Source organism: Erythranthe guttata, chromosome 3 (genome assembly GCF_056151865.1).
Source record: "Erythranthe guttata isolate IM_541 chromosome 3, IM_541, whole genome shotgun sequence".
Classification (NCBI taxonomy): Eukaryota; Viridiplantae; Streptophyta; class Magnoliopsida; order Lamiales; family Phrymaceae; genus Erythranthe; species Erythranthe guttata.
The window spans coordinates 14,708,471-14,724,232 of NC_142535.1; the positions used below are offsets into that span (position 1 = coordinate 14,708,471).

At 33.3% G+C, this 15,762-nt stretch overlaps 3 protein-coding genes across 3 annotated transcripts; all 3 read right to left on the reverse strand.

The window, feature by feature from the left end:
* Window positions 1–2,120: 2,120 nt before the first annotated feature.
* On the reverse strand, window positions 2,121–4,334 carry LOC105965497 (glucan endo-1,3-beta-glucosidase, acidic). The gene is made up of 2 exons (XM_012990052.2): window positions 4,006–4,334; window positions 2,121–3,216 (listed from the first exon to the last, which is right to left on the reverse strand). Exons 1-2 carry the CDS (start codon window positions 4,100–4,102, stop codon window positions 2,267–2,269), a joined length of 1,047 nt encoding a protein of 348 aa, XP_012845506.2. The 5' UTR covers window positions 4,103–4,334; the 3' UTR covers window positions 2,121–2,266.
* Window positions 4,335–7,544: 3,210 nt separating this feature from the next.
* Window positions 7,545–9,576, reverse strand: LOC105966524 (lichenase). Its single transcript, XM_012991087.2, has 2 exons — window positions 9,363–9,576; window positions 7,545–8,610 (listed from the first exon to the last, which is right to left on the reverse strand). The coding sequence occupies exons 1-2, from the start codon at window positions 9,439–9,441 to the stop codon at window positions 7,664–7,666; spliced, it is 1,026 nt and encodes a 341-aa protein (XP_012846541.1). The 5' UTR covers window positions 9,442–9,576; the 3' UTR covers window positions 7,545–7,663.
* Window positions 9,577–14,517: 4,941 nt separating this feature from the next.
* Window positions 14,518–15,730, reverse strand: LOC105952541 (uncharacterized). Its single transcript, XM_088816058.1, has 2 exons — window positions 15,458–15,730; window positions 14,518–15,329 (listed from the first exon to the last, which is right to left on the reverse strand). The coding sequence occupies exons 1-2, from the start codon at window positions 15,673–15,675 to the stop codon at window positions 14,726–14,728; spliced, it is 822 nt and encodes a 273-aa protein (XP_088672184.1). The 5' UTR covers window positions 15,676–15,730; the 3' UTR covers window positions 14,518–14,725.
* Window positions 15,731–15,762: the final 32 nt, after the last annotated feature.

The following is a 15,762-nucleotide window of genomic DNA, read 5'->3' on the forward strand; positions in this document are numbered from 1 at the left end:
ATTTTCGAAATGAGAAACAAATAATAATCTATTCCTATAATATATTGTCCGATCTTTAAAGAAGGAAACAAGAAAAAAGAAAAAACCTTCCCATTTTTTCATTTAAATTAATTACCCAACAATATATAGTTGGTGTAATGATTTGTATACAATTTGGAACAATATTATGAGAACTAAATTTACTGTATGTATTTTATAAATACTGTATATTTGGAAGTTGGAACAATATTATGATAATTAAATTTTATTACTTTATATATTTTATAATAAAAGTGACGTGATCTTGTAAATATAAAATATGCTTTTATGTAAATCTCTGAATTGAAATTACAATATTACAAGACTCTATCAACTATATATACTTGCCTTACGACAACTCAATACTCACTACAAACAACATAATTTCCTGTCCTTGCAATTACAAGTAATAATAATTCAAGAAAATGGCTTCCCAAAAGATGATTTTCTTGGTCACTTTTATGCTTATTGGCCTTGGTTAGTCTCTCCTTTTTCTATATAATTAATTAATTATCAGGGAAAATTGCACCTCGCCCCCTATAAATTTCTAGTTTTTGCACTTCACTCCCTAAAAATTTGGAAATGTGAATGTCCCCCATTAAAATGTTATTCTTGTTGCACATTGCCTCGATAGTAAAATTTCGATGGATTATTCACCGGAATTGAGTTGTTGCACGTTACCCCTTTAAATATTATTTTTGTTGTATCTTATCCCTTAAAAACATCATTTTTTTTTTCATGTTGGCACTTTAAAATATTATTTTTGTTGCACAATACGCAGCATCAATTGACTTTTGGGGTGCAATCAAAATAATATTTTAACGGGGTTGTCCATTTTTTTTCAGGGAAAAATGTGAAAATGAAAATTTAATAGAGGATGAACTGCATTTTGTCCTAATTATTAATTATAACAAACACCTCTATCTATTTATTAATTATAGTGAACTGTGATTGGTCAATTTGTTTTTCTCTTTTTTTTTTAGTATAAGAAAATTCAAAGAGGAATTTTTACCTTTGTTGAGATTCAATAAAATGAAATTACTATCATTTTGTAAGAAATTAACGTTTTGAAGAAATTTGAAAAGGTGCTTTATATAATGATAAATCTTGCTTTTTTGTTTTCTTTTTTTAATTTATTTATTGAATCTAAAATTTTTATTAATGTTTGACAGCGGCGGCGGGTGAAAGCAAATGCAGGGTCAACGACGACTGCAAAAATGAACCTATATTTTGCCCCAACGCGGCCAAAATTGGATTAGATGAGGGGCCAATCTGTTACGAAGGAAGTTGCATCTGCAAATCTTTGATTCCACAGTGCGACACCGATGAATTCTGCAAACGTGTGAACTTGATTTGCACTAACGGCGAACCAATCTGTGATGACGGAGTTTGTGTTTGCAACCCAGCTGCTCCTGCTGCTGCTCCTGCTCCGATCAACACACACTAAACATGTAAACATTATAATGTAAACATTTATTAATGGCTATATAAATAATAATAATAATAATAATAATAATAATAATAATAATAATAATAATAATAATAATAATAATAATAATAATAATAATAATAATAATAATAATAATAATAATAATAATAATAATAATAGCGATATTCGCTTTTGAGTTTTAATTAGTTCGATGCGTTTTTTTTTTCTACAACTGTTTGGCTAAGCTTTTAAACTATTAAAAACAACTTAGTATATGTTTAAGAGTTTATAAGTTCTTCTGAAATGTTTGATAATTTAAAAAAAAAAAAAACAGTAAAAGTTAAAAAAATAAACGGTTAGAGAACAAATAAGAATTTTTGTAAAGTACCTCCCTCCACCCAACATTTTTATAATGAGTTAAAAAGAGCTTGTAAGTTGTGATCATCATCCTAAAACACTTTAAAAATTAATTCTAATAATAAGACGTACAGTTTATCAGCTCTTAAAACAACATATCTGACGTAAAAAATTATCAGCCATTTAAAATAAGCTCAGTCAAACTAATTAATCGAGTTTGAATATATCGATCGATCATTAATTTCAGTTTTTTTTAAAATAACCAAGACGAACACGTCAACTAGCTGACTCATTGATTACCCATTTCAGAATTATGTTGTGCCATAAATATAATACATTTTTATTTTATTTATTGCAATATGTATATATAGTTGCATTACAATACAAACATGCATGCTAGTTATAGCAGCCTTATTAATTAATCAGACACTAATTATTTATTATTATCCCGATTGAACTAATTTAAAAACTAATCGGGTACTTAGGCTGCCGGTTCGGGAAAAATAACCCGAAATTCTTCTCAAACTCGGGGCTCTTCTGATTCTCATCAAACAAACCGAAAATGTACGTCTCGATCGCCCGGCCGGGCCGTTTGGGCGTCCCGTCCCTCACGCGCCGCACCAAGTTCGTGTTGTACGTCCTCGCAAAGTCAACGGTGGTCGTGTCCCCACCCGCCGACGGCCAGCCGGTCTCCGACACCACGATCTCCAGTGACGCGGCGCCGCTCTTCTCCAGCGCCGCGTACATGGCGTCCACGATGGCGTAGAAGAGGTTCTGGTACCGTATGCCGCCGGGGACCACGATCCCGTCGGAATTGAAAAGCGCGTACTGGAGGTCGATCTGCGCTTTGTTCCCGATGTAGGAGAAGTACGGGTACACGTTGACCAGCAGCGGCGCGCCGGTGCTGACCAGAAAGTCGGTGATCGGCCGGAGATATGAGTTCACGTCGGATCTGAAAGCACCGTCCGCCGGTGGGAAGGAGGTGCCCAGAACTCCGGTCTCGATGGAGGTGGAGACCCGGATCTGGTTTCCGAGGCCGGCGGAGCTGACGGCGGCGCGAATATTCCGGAGGGCCGGGAGGACGAAATTCACGTACCGGGAAGTGTCGCCTCTCAGGGGGCTGACTTCGTTTCCGACGGCGATGTACCGGAATCTGACGTTGGGGTGGTTCCTGACGTTGTTTTGGATCCACGTGTTGGCGTTTGATTGGCTGGCGGCGATGGACTGGAGATCGGGGTTTGGTACGCCGAGGGTGAGTTCGATGTTCGATCCGGCGAGTGCTCGGAGAGTCGCCTGATCGGGATCGTAGATTCTCATTCGCCGGATGTTGTTTTGGTTGCATAGAGCCACTACTTCTGCCGGCGACGGCAAATTGTCGCCCAGCCTACCGTAGCAAACTCCCGTCTGAGCATCTGCGTCGCAATTAATTATTATTAATGAACGAATATTAGGGGTGGAAATTGGAACAGATATTCTGAATTCCTGATTCCGGTTCGAAAATTTGAATTTTGGAACTATATTTTCCATTCTGAATTCCGGTTTTTTGATTTTTTTTGGAACGTAAATTGGAATACATACTGCATTCCTTTCGATATTCGATTTAAGTTTCTGAAAATATTTTCCGAATAGTACACTTGTAATATCAATATTAGTCTATGTCTTGAATTGCACATAGACTTAGATTTTGAAAATTCGTAAATTCAACCGCATCGTTCCAAAAATTTCCTATTTTCTTTTAAGAAACGGAATTGGAATTAGTTTTCCACTTCAGTAAAAAAAAAGTGACTTGTTTTTCGAAATTGTTAATTAGTCCAATTTACGCACCTAAATAAAATGAAATAAATAAAATAGAGTTTGGTGCATATTTGATATTTCTCTTTACAATACATAAAGTTTAGCCTAATTGGTATTATTATGCAAGTAAAAAAAAAAAAAAAAAAAAAAAGATTTTATTGCTGTTTACCAAAGTTATTTGTTTAGTGTACCCAATCACATTCTAGAAGACGAAATTGTAGTAATTTAACACACAAGATATCAAGATATTGCATATTATATTAGTACAGAGTAATTTAATATATATATATATATATATATATATATATATATATATATATATATATATATATATATATATATATATATATATATATATATATATATATCTGTAATTAATTAGTGGAAATAAAAAACATAATGCAAACCTGTGAAATCCAGGGTGATTACTAATATTACGAGCAGCGCCCACAGAAGGCGAAGCGTCGAGATCGAGGAGAAGAACCGGTTTACGGTGCAAGACATTGAGAATTACGGAAAATAGTATGATAATTATTTAAATTGTGAGATGAATAATTTGTGTACCAAAACCTCCCATTTTATAGAGGTTTTGTAGAGTGCAAAATGTGTTGTATATTTTTTGTAATTTAATAAAATGATTAATGGCTGCTAATATTTTCCTGCCAAACTAGCTAAGCTACTCTCTCTGTGGAAAATAAGAACACAAACAAATAAATTGTAAGAACCCCACCCAATTAATATTCCTACTAGATATATATCTATATATGTTTTTAATTTGGACGTATACATTGCTACAAATTGAAAAGTCATTGGTAAAATTCTTGTTCCCTAATGAAAGATTTTTGCTAGTTGCAAGTATTTCTTGAAATATTTTACGACACGTTGTATAGATATTTGTTATCTTTCGAGTATTGTTGTATAGTCGACCTCTTCTAAAATTCTTAGTTTATATTAGGGTGGGCTAACGTTTTCGGAGGTTCAGAGGCAGCGCGCATAACTTTTTTTTTTTTTTTTTTTATAGAAGTTATTAGCAAAATATATCATAAAATAAGTAAATTTTATGCTCAAAATGTAATTATTTGTAAAAAAAGACTATGGGTAGGGGTGCAAGTTGGAATGGAATTTCCAATTTCCGCCGATTCCGATCCGAAAAGTTCCGATTTTGGAACAACTTTTTTCATTCCAACTTCCGAAATTCCGATTTCCGAATTTTTCCGATTTTTTTGGATTGGAATTGGAATTATATAAAATAAATTTGGAATTTCCAATTTCCGATCCGATTTCATTCCGAAATTAATTCCGAAAAATTCCGATTTTTTTCCGAAAAATACACCTATAAATTTTGTATTAGGATTTTGACATAATGAATTGTTATTAGAAGTTTTATTGGATATTATGATGTGTTTATTTTTATTTATTTTTTTGAACTGAAATTTAGTAGTTATTAGTTTTACTTTTATCGACGTGGATGTTCTTATTTTTGAAAAATTATGACAATTTTAGAAAATTTCGGCTAAGTTTTGAAATTTTAAAGCTTATGTGATTTTCGATTTTTTTCCGAAATTCCGAAATTTCCGGGCCTTTTGGAATCGGAATGAATTTTTAAATTCCGAAAATATTGGTATTGGAATTAGAATTGATTTTGTACTTCCAGATTTTTTGGAAATTTTTCGAAAAGGCTTATTCCGATCCGATCCGTCCGACTTTCACCCCTAACTTTGGGTCAACTAAAAATGAATTGCGCTAAGGGGGCTAAGAAAGGATAACAAATCCGACTCGGCTAGTAGTTGCGAGATTAATCTAGTTTTTGTCTATATGACTTTAATTAATTATAGATTACTCCCTGAAGTATGACAGATACCTTCTAATCTATGCTGCACGAACACGGATACGTGGAGACGGTGATACGCGGATACGGACACGGTGATACGGCATTTCCAAAAAACTAGGATACGGACACGTGGTGGATACGGGTAAATATAAAACATATAGGGGTATATTTATAAATAATAAAAATATAGGGGTACATTTATAAATTGGAAAAAATATGTATAAGTCCTCATCGCATAAGAGAACCGTTCGCCCTTGTTGCTCGTGTTCTTGGTCGCCGTTGCATGCTAGACTTTTGGAATTTTGGGTGGACTCACAAAGAAAACAGAAGAAATATGTATTACATCGAAAAAAATGCGTATTTTTTTTATTAGGGCTCTCTCTTAAAACGTAAGAGAAGTGTTCTAACTTTTTTAAAATTGTGGACACTGCCCGACACGGGTGTCCTACTGTTAGCGAGATTACGATACGGCCCGACACAGGTGTCCGAGAAGTGTCCAGGTGTGTCCGAGTGTCCATGTATCGAATACGGTGACTCTTCACCTTCTAGAAGTGTCCGTGCAGCATAACTTCTAATGTATCATTTGTAATAGATACCCCCTCTATCCACCAACTGTGATGTTACCGGTTGAAAATGCTGACATGGCGGTGCGTAACTGCTGAATAATATAGCCGTTGGGACTGTGGACGAAAATACCCCTTGATTAATTAATCATATTATCTATATATATGTACTAGTGAAAATAAACATTTCTTAAATATCAATGTCACAGAAATTGTGTATAAGACTGTATACGATATGCCTAATATATGTTGTGAAGTACAAATAGAAGTGACATTTTTTTTGCGAATAAATAGTATTTGTGATGATTTAGACTTGAAATAGTCGATTATGTAATACGTGGGGCCCGGTTTCATGATAAGTTTCTTGGTGTCGTTTATCGGATGTAGCATATATATATATATTTACTTCATAAATCGATCAAGTTTATATACGTATATAAATGTGTATACAGTGAAATATTATGTGCTAACCCTAATTGATGTCAATTTGTAAGTGTGGAGATAAGTAATCATGTAATGCCAGAGGAGGACGACGACTAGCAATGCGATCGTCGGCCAAGACTATGGAAAAATAGCACAGGCCGGCATGGAAGAAGACTTTGTTAAAGACTTGATTTTCTAAGTCTTCCCTAAAATTGATTGCGAGTCTTGTGACGATAACGAAACAACGTGGCGGAGCCATATATAATTTATTTTTTTGGGACCATATATACATTAAAGTATATTCGTTTACTAATAGTGAATTTTTATGGTTAAATACAATTTGCACCCTCATACTGTATTGATTATTGCATTTACCTTCCTATATCTCTGAAAAATGCAAAACAAACACCTTGTTTTTAATTAAAATATCAAACAAATTGTAGAATTGAAAGAATTAAATAATTATTTTACCCTTTTTAAGATGTTGAGATACCATTTTACCCTTTTAAGTTGTGTAGTTACCATTTTATCCTTACTTTATTCGTTATTAACTGCCGTAGTCTTGCTCCATCAACAAGAAAGCAGGCAATCACTACAAGAAGAAATGGCATTAGTGACATCCCACGATCCCAATTGTGCCAACACAAAAAAAAAAAAATCTCACTAAATGGCATTAAGTGACAACATTTTTTTGTTGTTGAACTAATAGTTTTTTTTATTGTCACTTAATTATCCTATTTCGTTGTCACTATACATTAGTGACAAATATAGTGACAATATTATTTTACCTAATCATATGAAAATTGGTGTTGTACGTTAATGAATTGATTTTTTTTATTTCTTTTAGTGAATGGAATTATCATAATTTGAGAGGCTATGTCAAATGGTAATGTCAAAATATGTGTTTTAACTTTTAATTCAATATAAAGGGGCCTATGATTCATCTTTAATATGATAAAAAAAATAAGGGTAAATTACAACAGCAGTCCCTAAGGTAAGGTTTATTTACGGAAAAACGCCTCATTTTTCCATAATTACATCCACCCCTCATCATTTGTAGCCAATTCCAACTTTGGATCATTAGTTCAATCCGATTTAATAAATGTTAATTTTATCTAAAACAAACAAATGAGTAGAATATAAGAGAACCATATATATATGTATATAACAGCCATATTTATTATTCATGTCCTTATTTCAATGGAGATAGATATACATACAACCGTTACTATATTGTAATAAAACCAATTAAAATTTAATCGGGTACTTAAGCTCTTTGTTCGGGTGAAAAATCCCCCAATTCTTCTCATACTCGGGGCTCTTCTGATTCTCATCGAACATCGCGAAAATATACGTCTCGATCGCCTTCCCGGGCCTTTTCGGCGTCCCGCTCTGCACGCGCTGCAGCAAATTCGTATTGTAAACCCTAGCATTATCAACGCTCGTCGAGTCGCCGCCCGCTGAGGGCCAGCCGGTCTCGGAAACCACCACCTCCACGGACGAGCCACCGCTCTTCTCCAGTGCGGCGTACATCGCGTCCACCATAGCGTAGAAGAGATTCTGATACGTCACGCCACCGGGCATTGGCACGCCGCTCGACGACGTGAAGAGCGCGTAGCTTATGTCGATCTGCGCCTTGTTCCCGACGTAGGCGAAGTAAGGGTACACGTTGGCGAGCAGCGGGGCGCCCGTCTTGGCCAGGAACCCGACGACGGGGTTGATGTAGGACGCCACGTCGGATCGGAAGGCGCCCGCGTCGGGCGGGTACGAGGTCCCGAGCAGCCCCATGTCGACCGCGGTGGAAACCCTAATTCCGAGCCCGGCCGAGGAAATCGAGTTGTGTATGTTCTGCATGGCGGGGAGTACGTACTGCACGTACTGGGACGACTCGCCTCTCAGCGGGCTGATTTCGTTTCCGACGGCAATGTACTTGAATTTGACGCCCGGGTAGCTTTTGATGTTGGTTTGGACCCACGTGTCGGCGTTCGATTGGCTGGCGGCGATGCTCGGGAGATCCTCGTTTGCGACGCCGACGGTGAGCTCGATGTTGGATCCGCCTAGGGCTTGGAGAGCCGCTGGATCAGGGTTGTAGATTCTCATCCGTTGGATGTTGTTCTGTTTGAATAGACCGACCACGTCGGATTCTGGCGGTAGGTCGTTTCCCAGCCTTCCGTAGCAAACTCCAGTTTGAGCAGCTGCATTTATAATCAATAATTATTAAATAAAAAAGCTAATAATAGTTAAAAAAAATTAATAAAAATAAGGGCAAATTACGGACAGTTAGTTATGGTCAAATTATGAAAAATTCCATTTTGTTTTGGTAATTACAGCCACCTCCTCAACTATGTATTATCTTACGAAAAAACCCCTCTAGAGGTAAATTTAGGGATGTTAAATTGGTAAAAGCGAACCGAAATTTCAGTAATTCAACATTTCATATCATTTACCAAGTTGAATATACGATTTGCTTCGGTAAATAACCGAATTACAAAAATTTTATGTAAAAATATTTAAAAGGAGGGGTGGTTGTAATTACCCAAACAAGAGGGGTTTTTCATAATTTGGGCATTCCTCAGGGGGTTAATCGTAATTTTCCCTAAACATAATAATAGTTGAGGAGAAAAACAGGCAAGAAATTAAAAAGAAAAACGGAAAACAAAATGTGTCTTGATTTTATATATATATACACATGGGAATTTAGAGTTTATTGCATTTAGTACCCCTATGTTATAACGAACTGCTATAAAACCCTCTTATAGACGGAGATTTTAGGAAATAAAATAAAATAATATGAGAATTTTTTTTAACAATTAAAAAATACAGGAGTGCTGAATGCAATAAATCCGGGAATTTTAAGACATAATTAACGACAATAATACAGTCTGAATTAAAAGAGTTGAAGAATAATTAATTAATATATGGGAGAAAAATTAAATAAAATATAAACCTGTGAAATCCAGGGTGGCAATTAAGAGCAAAGCCAGAATAGCAATTGAAGAACTGAACTGGCTTAAGGTGCCAGCCATGGTGAAATTAATTAAGAAAAATAATATAAATTAGAGTTGTGTACTTGTTTTCCAAATAAACTTCTTATTTTATAGAGGTTTTGGAGATTACATATTACATATAATTTATAAAAAAAAAATGTGATTTAATTTATTAATTATCATACTGTCCAAATTAGTTTGTGTGGAGATTATTATTTATTACAATTAGGTAGCTAAAGCATAATTACTTTTTTTTCTAATGAAAGATTAATGCAATATTTGTGTATTATGACAATATGCAATAACCCTATTGAGAAAATCTGAATGGTAGTAAAGCAAATTAGTAAGCTTAATTGCATCACTGTGACATGTACAGTTGTTTAGTTACTATAATAAAATAGAACAATAATATAATTTAAATAAAAAAAAATGTTTCATGGGATTATTATTTATTTGACTAATTTCAATAAATCACAAGAATTTACTTTTTGGATTTCATTTTTCTTTTTTCCAATTAATGATTATGAAAACCTCAATCTCCAAACACATCTTATTTTAACAAAAAAATACATTATCAATATTATATGTAAATATATTTTTTAAATGATTTATTATCAATATATTATAAAGTGGAAATTATATTGTAGTTTTGGTCCTCTATGTTGGCCTATTTAGGGATTTAGTGCCCTAACTTGTCATGTTACAATTTGCACCCTAATAACTTTGCGAACATACTATTTTTGGCCCTATAATTTTGCATCAATTTTAAATTTTTACTTTATGATGGAGGAACAAACTTAACATATTTCACTTATATGGGCGCTAAAAATTATAAATTTGACCTCTAACTTAGCCTTTATATAACTTTGATCACGCAAGAGGGCGAATTTATAAACCAAGTTAGATGAATATTTGTAATTTTAAACGTATGTATAAATAAATTTCGACGAGTTTGTAATTAAACAACACTAAAATTCAATGTTTTAGTGGAATGGGACCAAAAAAATGCTAATTTGGCCTAGTTATTGTATGTAATTTGGCCTAGTTAAAGGACTAAATCTCTAAGGAAGGTCAACATGTTGGACTAAAATTACAATTTCCTCAAATAAAAATATGTATGACGTACTGAAAGGTATTTTAAATTTTAGGCATGTCTCTAGTACTTGTATATGAATATACGATGTTCAACCGAAAAGACGGACATAAATGAAAAACTATAGCTCGTGATAGACTAAAGCGTTTTTCTACATGCGTATAATGTTTTGACGACGGTAATTAAAGGATCCAGGTGCTGTAGTGTCAGCTGCGTTGATAAACTTCAATTCGAATTTCGATAATTCCAATGTCCGAATTTTTAGACTTTGTGGATTGAAGCAAGAATTTTATTTTACTTTTCCAATTTTCGATCCGATTTCATTTCTCAAAATTCTGATTTTTTTCATAAATTACCTTTATAATAGAATATTATTATAAATTCTAAATTATAGATGAATAAAACAATAGAACGTCCCAATTTGCGCCTATTAAAAATTGATCAGAATAATTCTAGTTTTATAACAAGTTTTTTCCATTCTAATTACATTTAATTTTTTTATGTTGCTGTAATTAGGAATTTCTAGCTAATTATTATTCCTATAATAAATTTTAAATTGAATAAGGAAATTTAAATTAAACGATTATATAGAGATATGAAATCTCTTGAAAACGCAAGTGAAGATTTTATAATATTCGTGCTAAATAGGTCACATGTTATAAATTATAATACCTTCAAATGAGTACCCCTGTCAGAATTCATCTGTTTAACATGTGACATATTCTCTATAAAAATCTGAAGATATTATTGTAAGAAAAATTTAATTGAATTTTTATTTTTAATATTTAATTATACCTTTTCTTATTAAAGAAAAAATCCGAATACCTTGTAATAACTTGCAAACCACATGAAATATGTAGACCATAGTATTAATTAGTAGGAATTACAAGACATTTGTGACAATCTTGACCTAAAAACTGTTGACCAAAAAAATTCAAACACGGGTTATTGTTATAATATTTGGTGCACAAAATAATAAAAAGATTTAAGAAATAGTAATCTTGAAAACAAGAAAGATTTCAAAACTCAATGAATAGAATGTATATACATTGTTGGAAGATTACATAATATAATATCTAATTAACACCAAAGATTACAATAATCAATGACATTTCACATTTCACAAATGGCTATAAATATCTCAAAACAACAGTTTCTTTTTTCACAAGAAAAAAAAAAAAAAATAAATGGCGGCAAGTTTTACTCCTTATCCCCCTTGTTCGACTTTTCTATGCAGCGATCGCGAATGTTGCGGTACTAAACAAAAGTACGATACTGTATGGCCGAATCTAGTTGGTATGGTTGCAGAAGAAGCTAAGGCAATTATTACGAAAGATAACCCTCTTGTTACTGTTGTTCTTGTGCACATAGATGAGGCCACAATCGACAATTTTTGTTGCAACCGTGTTTGGCTTTTTGTCGATGAAAGCAATCGTGTTCGTAAGGTGCCTATGGTTGGATAGAAGAACACCAACTACAAAATTAGATTGATAAATAAATAAATAAATAAATAAACAAGGCCTGAATTTATAAGGTTTTATAAGTTTGATGTAATCCTATTATCATATATACAAAAACTTTTTCTACAATGCGTTTTTTGCTGTTACTTTTCTTAGCTTTTGTTGTTACTGTCTAATTTGTTTATAATCACGCTAGCTAGTAGTTATTGGGTAAAATTAATCCTAAAATTTTAGATAAGATCTTTGTTAGTATTTCGAAATAATACAGGGGTCTTATTGTAATTTGATCAAATAAAAATCTCAAATGCAGCCCTAAGTCAACCGTTGACTTGACTGTTAGTTGTTGACGGTTAAATAGACAATATGATTGTGTATTTTGCTAACGACGGCAACTGGGTTATAAAAGTGAAAAACGTGCAAATTTAAAGGACCAAAACTATAATTATCCCAATAAAAAAACCCGTCAAAATTTGCAAATACTAGGTGAAGTTTTTTGAAATATGACAACTCGGAGGACATATTCTTTAGATAACCATGCTAATTTCACAAATCAGAAAAAATAGAAATAAATTAAAACCAAGAAAACATCCATCGTAGAAATTTTTATAATCAAAGCTTGATGGATTTTAAAAATAATTCAATTTTATTTTCATCTCTTATTCTCTTTAGGATAAATTACGAAAACCCCCTGAATTTAGGCTAATAGTGAAAAACACCGCCACTTATCCGAAATAACTAAAATCCCCCTCTGATTAACTGTAAATCGAGTTTTTAACAAAACAGGTGTACAGTTTATTGTACATTCTATTAAATAGGTAAGAAATAAAAGAAAATATCTGAAATTGTGTAAAGTGTATTACCTTGAATCAAAACAAATCCGTGAAAAGTCACATTGTAAGGGGGTTGGTGTAAGACATAAACAAACCTCATGGGGGTTTTGGTAATTATGAATATGTGGGGGCATTTTTTGTTATTTACAAAAAAATAGAGGAATTGAAGGGATTGCGGATTTTTATCTTGAAAAGACAAAAAAAAAAAAAAAAAAAGAAAGAAATCCGCTCCAAATCGCATGTGCAACCCACATGGGTCTAATTCCGGCCATTTTTCGCATGGAAATTTCAAAGAAAAGGTTATTGAGTTCAGGTGGGTTCGGAGTTTTTTTTTTTTTTTTTTTTTAGATAGTAATCCGCAAAAACGGACAAAGTTTAGGTGGTTTAATGTTATTTACCAAGACACAAGCAAAAGAAACCCAATAAAAAAACAGAACACCGGAAGGTTCATTAATTAGAATAAAGAGATAGGAAGTGAAATTGCTTGATGCTTCGGTTTAGGAGATGGAGTTGTTGCCGGATGCTTCGGCGGTGGCAAAGGGGGGGCTTTTTTTTAGGGAAAATTAAGTGAAAAATTAACTTTTCTTACTTGAAAAGTCTTGAGTTGAAATTGAATTTTGATGTATACATGTTTTCATAAAAATACTTATTGATGCTTTTGTTGTATGTACAATGTATTGTATCCAGTAATTTATAAAGGTTTCGAACTTGTTACTTGCTTACTGATGTTTGATCTTCGTGCATTCTGATATTTACTGGTCTTCCCTATTTATTTTAGGGTTAACTGCAAAAAATCCTCTAAACTTTGGACATTTTTGCACTTTACTCCCTGAACGGAAAAAAGTTGCACGGGCATACCTCAACTTACTATATTGTAGCACCGGCGTTGAAATTGACCATTTTTAGCCAAATTATTCCCTGAAATGCACACGGGCAACTCACACGTGCAAATAAAGGGGCAATTTCGCCAACTCACAAAGTTTTTGAAAAAAGAAAAAACAAAAAAAAAACAAAAAAAAAAGAGAGAAAAAGGGCCTGAATCTTCTTTATCCTTTTTGGCACCAGAACATGGGAGATCAGGAGGTTTTCACCTATGTAGCACGGATACGGATACGCGGATACCGCGATACGTGGATACGAACATCGGGATGGATGCGCGTAAATATTAAAAATATAGGGGTATATGTGTAAATATTAAAAAATATAGGGGTACAGTTATAAATTTCAAATTATATATATATAGGGTAAATTACAAAAAAAAACCCTCTTGTTTGGATAATTACATCTACCCCCTCAACTATGATTTTTTCTTACACCTCCACCCTTATGGTGCCAAATTCAACATAATCATCTAGATTCCGTGAAATGTGCTCTAGTTTGTACTCGTTTTGTGTAAAAATACAGTTTCCGATGCACCACAAACTGATATATACAAGCTAAAAATCACATATTATGATCATCTTGCTTCATAATGTAGAGTTTGAATGGGATAAAACGGGTACAAAAGTGATAACATTCCATATAATCTCGAAGATTCCACTAAATTTGAGGAGTTGAGGGGGTGGTTGTAATTATCCAAACAAGAGGGGTGTTTTTGTAATTTAACCATACCTCAGGGGGTGTTTGTAATTTACCCATATATATATATATATATATATATATGTATATATATATATGATGTATATTTACGAAAAAATTACAACAGAAGCAAATCAATCTGTTACGAATTCCTTCCTACAGGAGGAAACAATTAACAGTTTAATATTCAAAAAATAAACAAACAAATAATTAATTAATCAACAAACGATAAAACATTGAACAATTCAAAATCTAAAATCCAAAAGATAAATATTTCAACATTCAAATACTTAATTCGAGTGCTTAAAAAAACAATACTTAATTCGAGTTTTAATTAAAAAAAAAAAAAAACATAATAAAATTCAATAAGCACCTTCCATCAAATTCCCAGTCTCCACGTCTTCGGCAAAAATTACACCCTCCAATTCGGGTTCATCCAATGAAAGTTGAGCAATATCAAGAACTCCTTCATCTTCTATATTGCCAAAATCATCTGCACCCATATCCCACATTTTTGTCTTGTCGTCATAGTATTGAGCACTACTTCTAGACAAAAGACGAAGATTGGTATGAATGAAGACCAAATGCTCCGCACGTTTAGGATTTAACTTATTCCTTCTAAATGAATGAACGAAAGAATAAATACTCCAATTCCTCTCGGAACAAGATGAAGAACTAGGTTGTCCAAGCACTTTGAAAGCCAACTTTAGAAGTAAAGGAGCACTCGAACCATAACATGCCCACCATTCCCTAGGCTCAACATCATATCTACTCACAATCGAATCCGGATCTCCAAATGGCCCAGTCTTGAGAGAGAAATTTACAAATTCATCAATTGCATTCGTACGCTCCTCTATACTTGGAAAAAATCTTCTAAAACATTTGATTCTTTCGGATGAAACTTCCCCATCCATATGAGGAGCCAATCTACCTTGTCCGTCTAAAAGCCATTTTTCACTGTAATACCTTCAAGAGAAAAAAAGAAAAAAAAAAAAAAAAAAAAAAACAAAGAGTAAAAAACAAGTAAAAAAGAAAATAATAAATAAATAGTAGAATAACACTTAAGGAACAAATATAATTAATTAAAAACTCACTTCGGGTTTAGAGAGTGAGCCAAACAATGAAGAGGAGCATTGTTTTTTGCCCATCGGTCAACTAGAATTTGTTGGATCACATCAAAGAAAGCAGAAAATCCATACATCGATTTTTTCTCATGGTCATAAATAACTTTCTTCACATTTTCAATCATAGCATCCCACATCTCATAAACTAAATGAAGGCATGGCTTATCCGTGTCACAAACTCTAATCATCTCATATATGGGTTCAGTGAAGGTTAGAATGTATGAATTTTTTTCCCACCACTCTTCACTCAACACTGTGTCCCTGACAAATTTTGT

What these genes read in the sequence shown, in the direction of transcription:
- LOC105965497 (XM_012990052.2), bottom strand. Translation starts at nt 4,102, where the DNA reads ATGTCTTGCACCGTAAACCGGTTCTTCTCCTCGATCTCGACGCTTCGC. An exon ending in AATCACCCTGGATTTCACAG is followed by an intron (nt 3,217 to 4,005) that starts GTTTGCATTATG and finishes ATTGCGACGCAG; the next exon opens with ATGCTCAGACGGGAGTTTGC.
- LOC105966524 (XM_012991087.2), bottom strand. Translation starts at nt 9,441, where the DNA reads ATGGCTGGCACCTTAAGCCAGTTCAGTTCTTCAATTGCTATTCTGGCT. An exon ending in TGCCACCCTGGATTTCACAG is followed by an intron (nt 8,611 to 9,362) that starts GTTTATATTTTA and finishes TTATAAATGCAG; the next exon opens with CTGCTCAAACTGGAGTTTGC.
- LOC105952541 (XM_088816058.1), bottom strand. Translation starts at nt 15,675, where the DNA reads ATGATTAGAGTTTGTGACACGGATAAGCCATGCCTTCATTTAGTTTAT. An exon ending in GCTCACTCTCTAAACCCGAA is followed by an intron (nt 15,330 to 15,457) that starts GTGAGTTTTTAA and finishes TTTCTCTTGAAG; the next exon opens with GTATTACAGTGAAAAATGGC.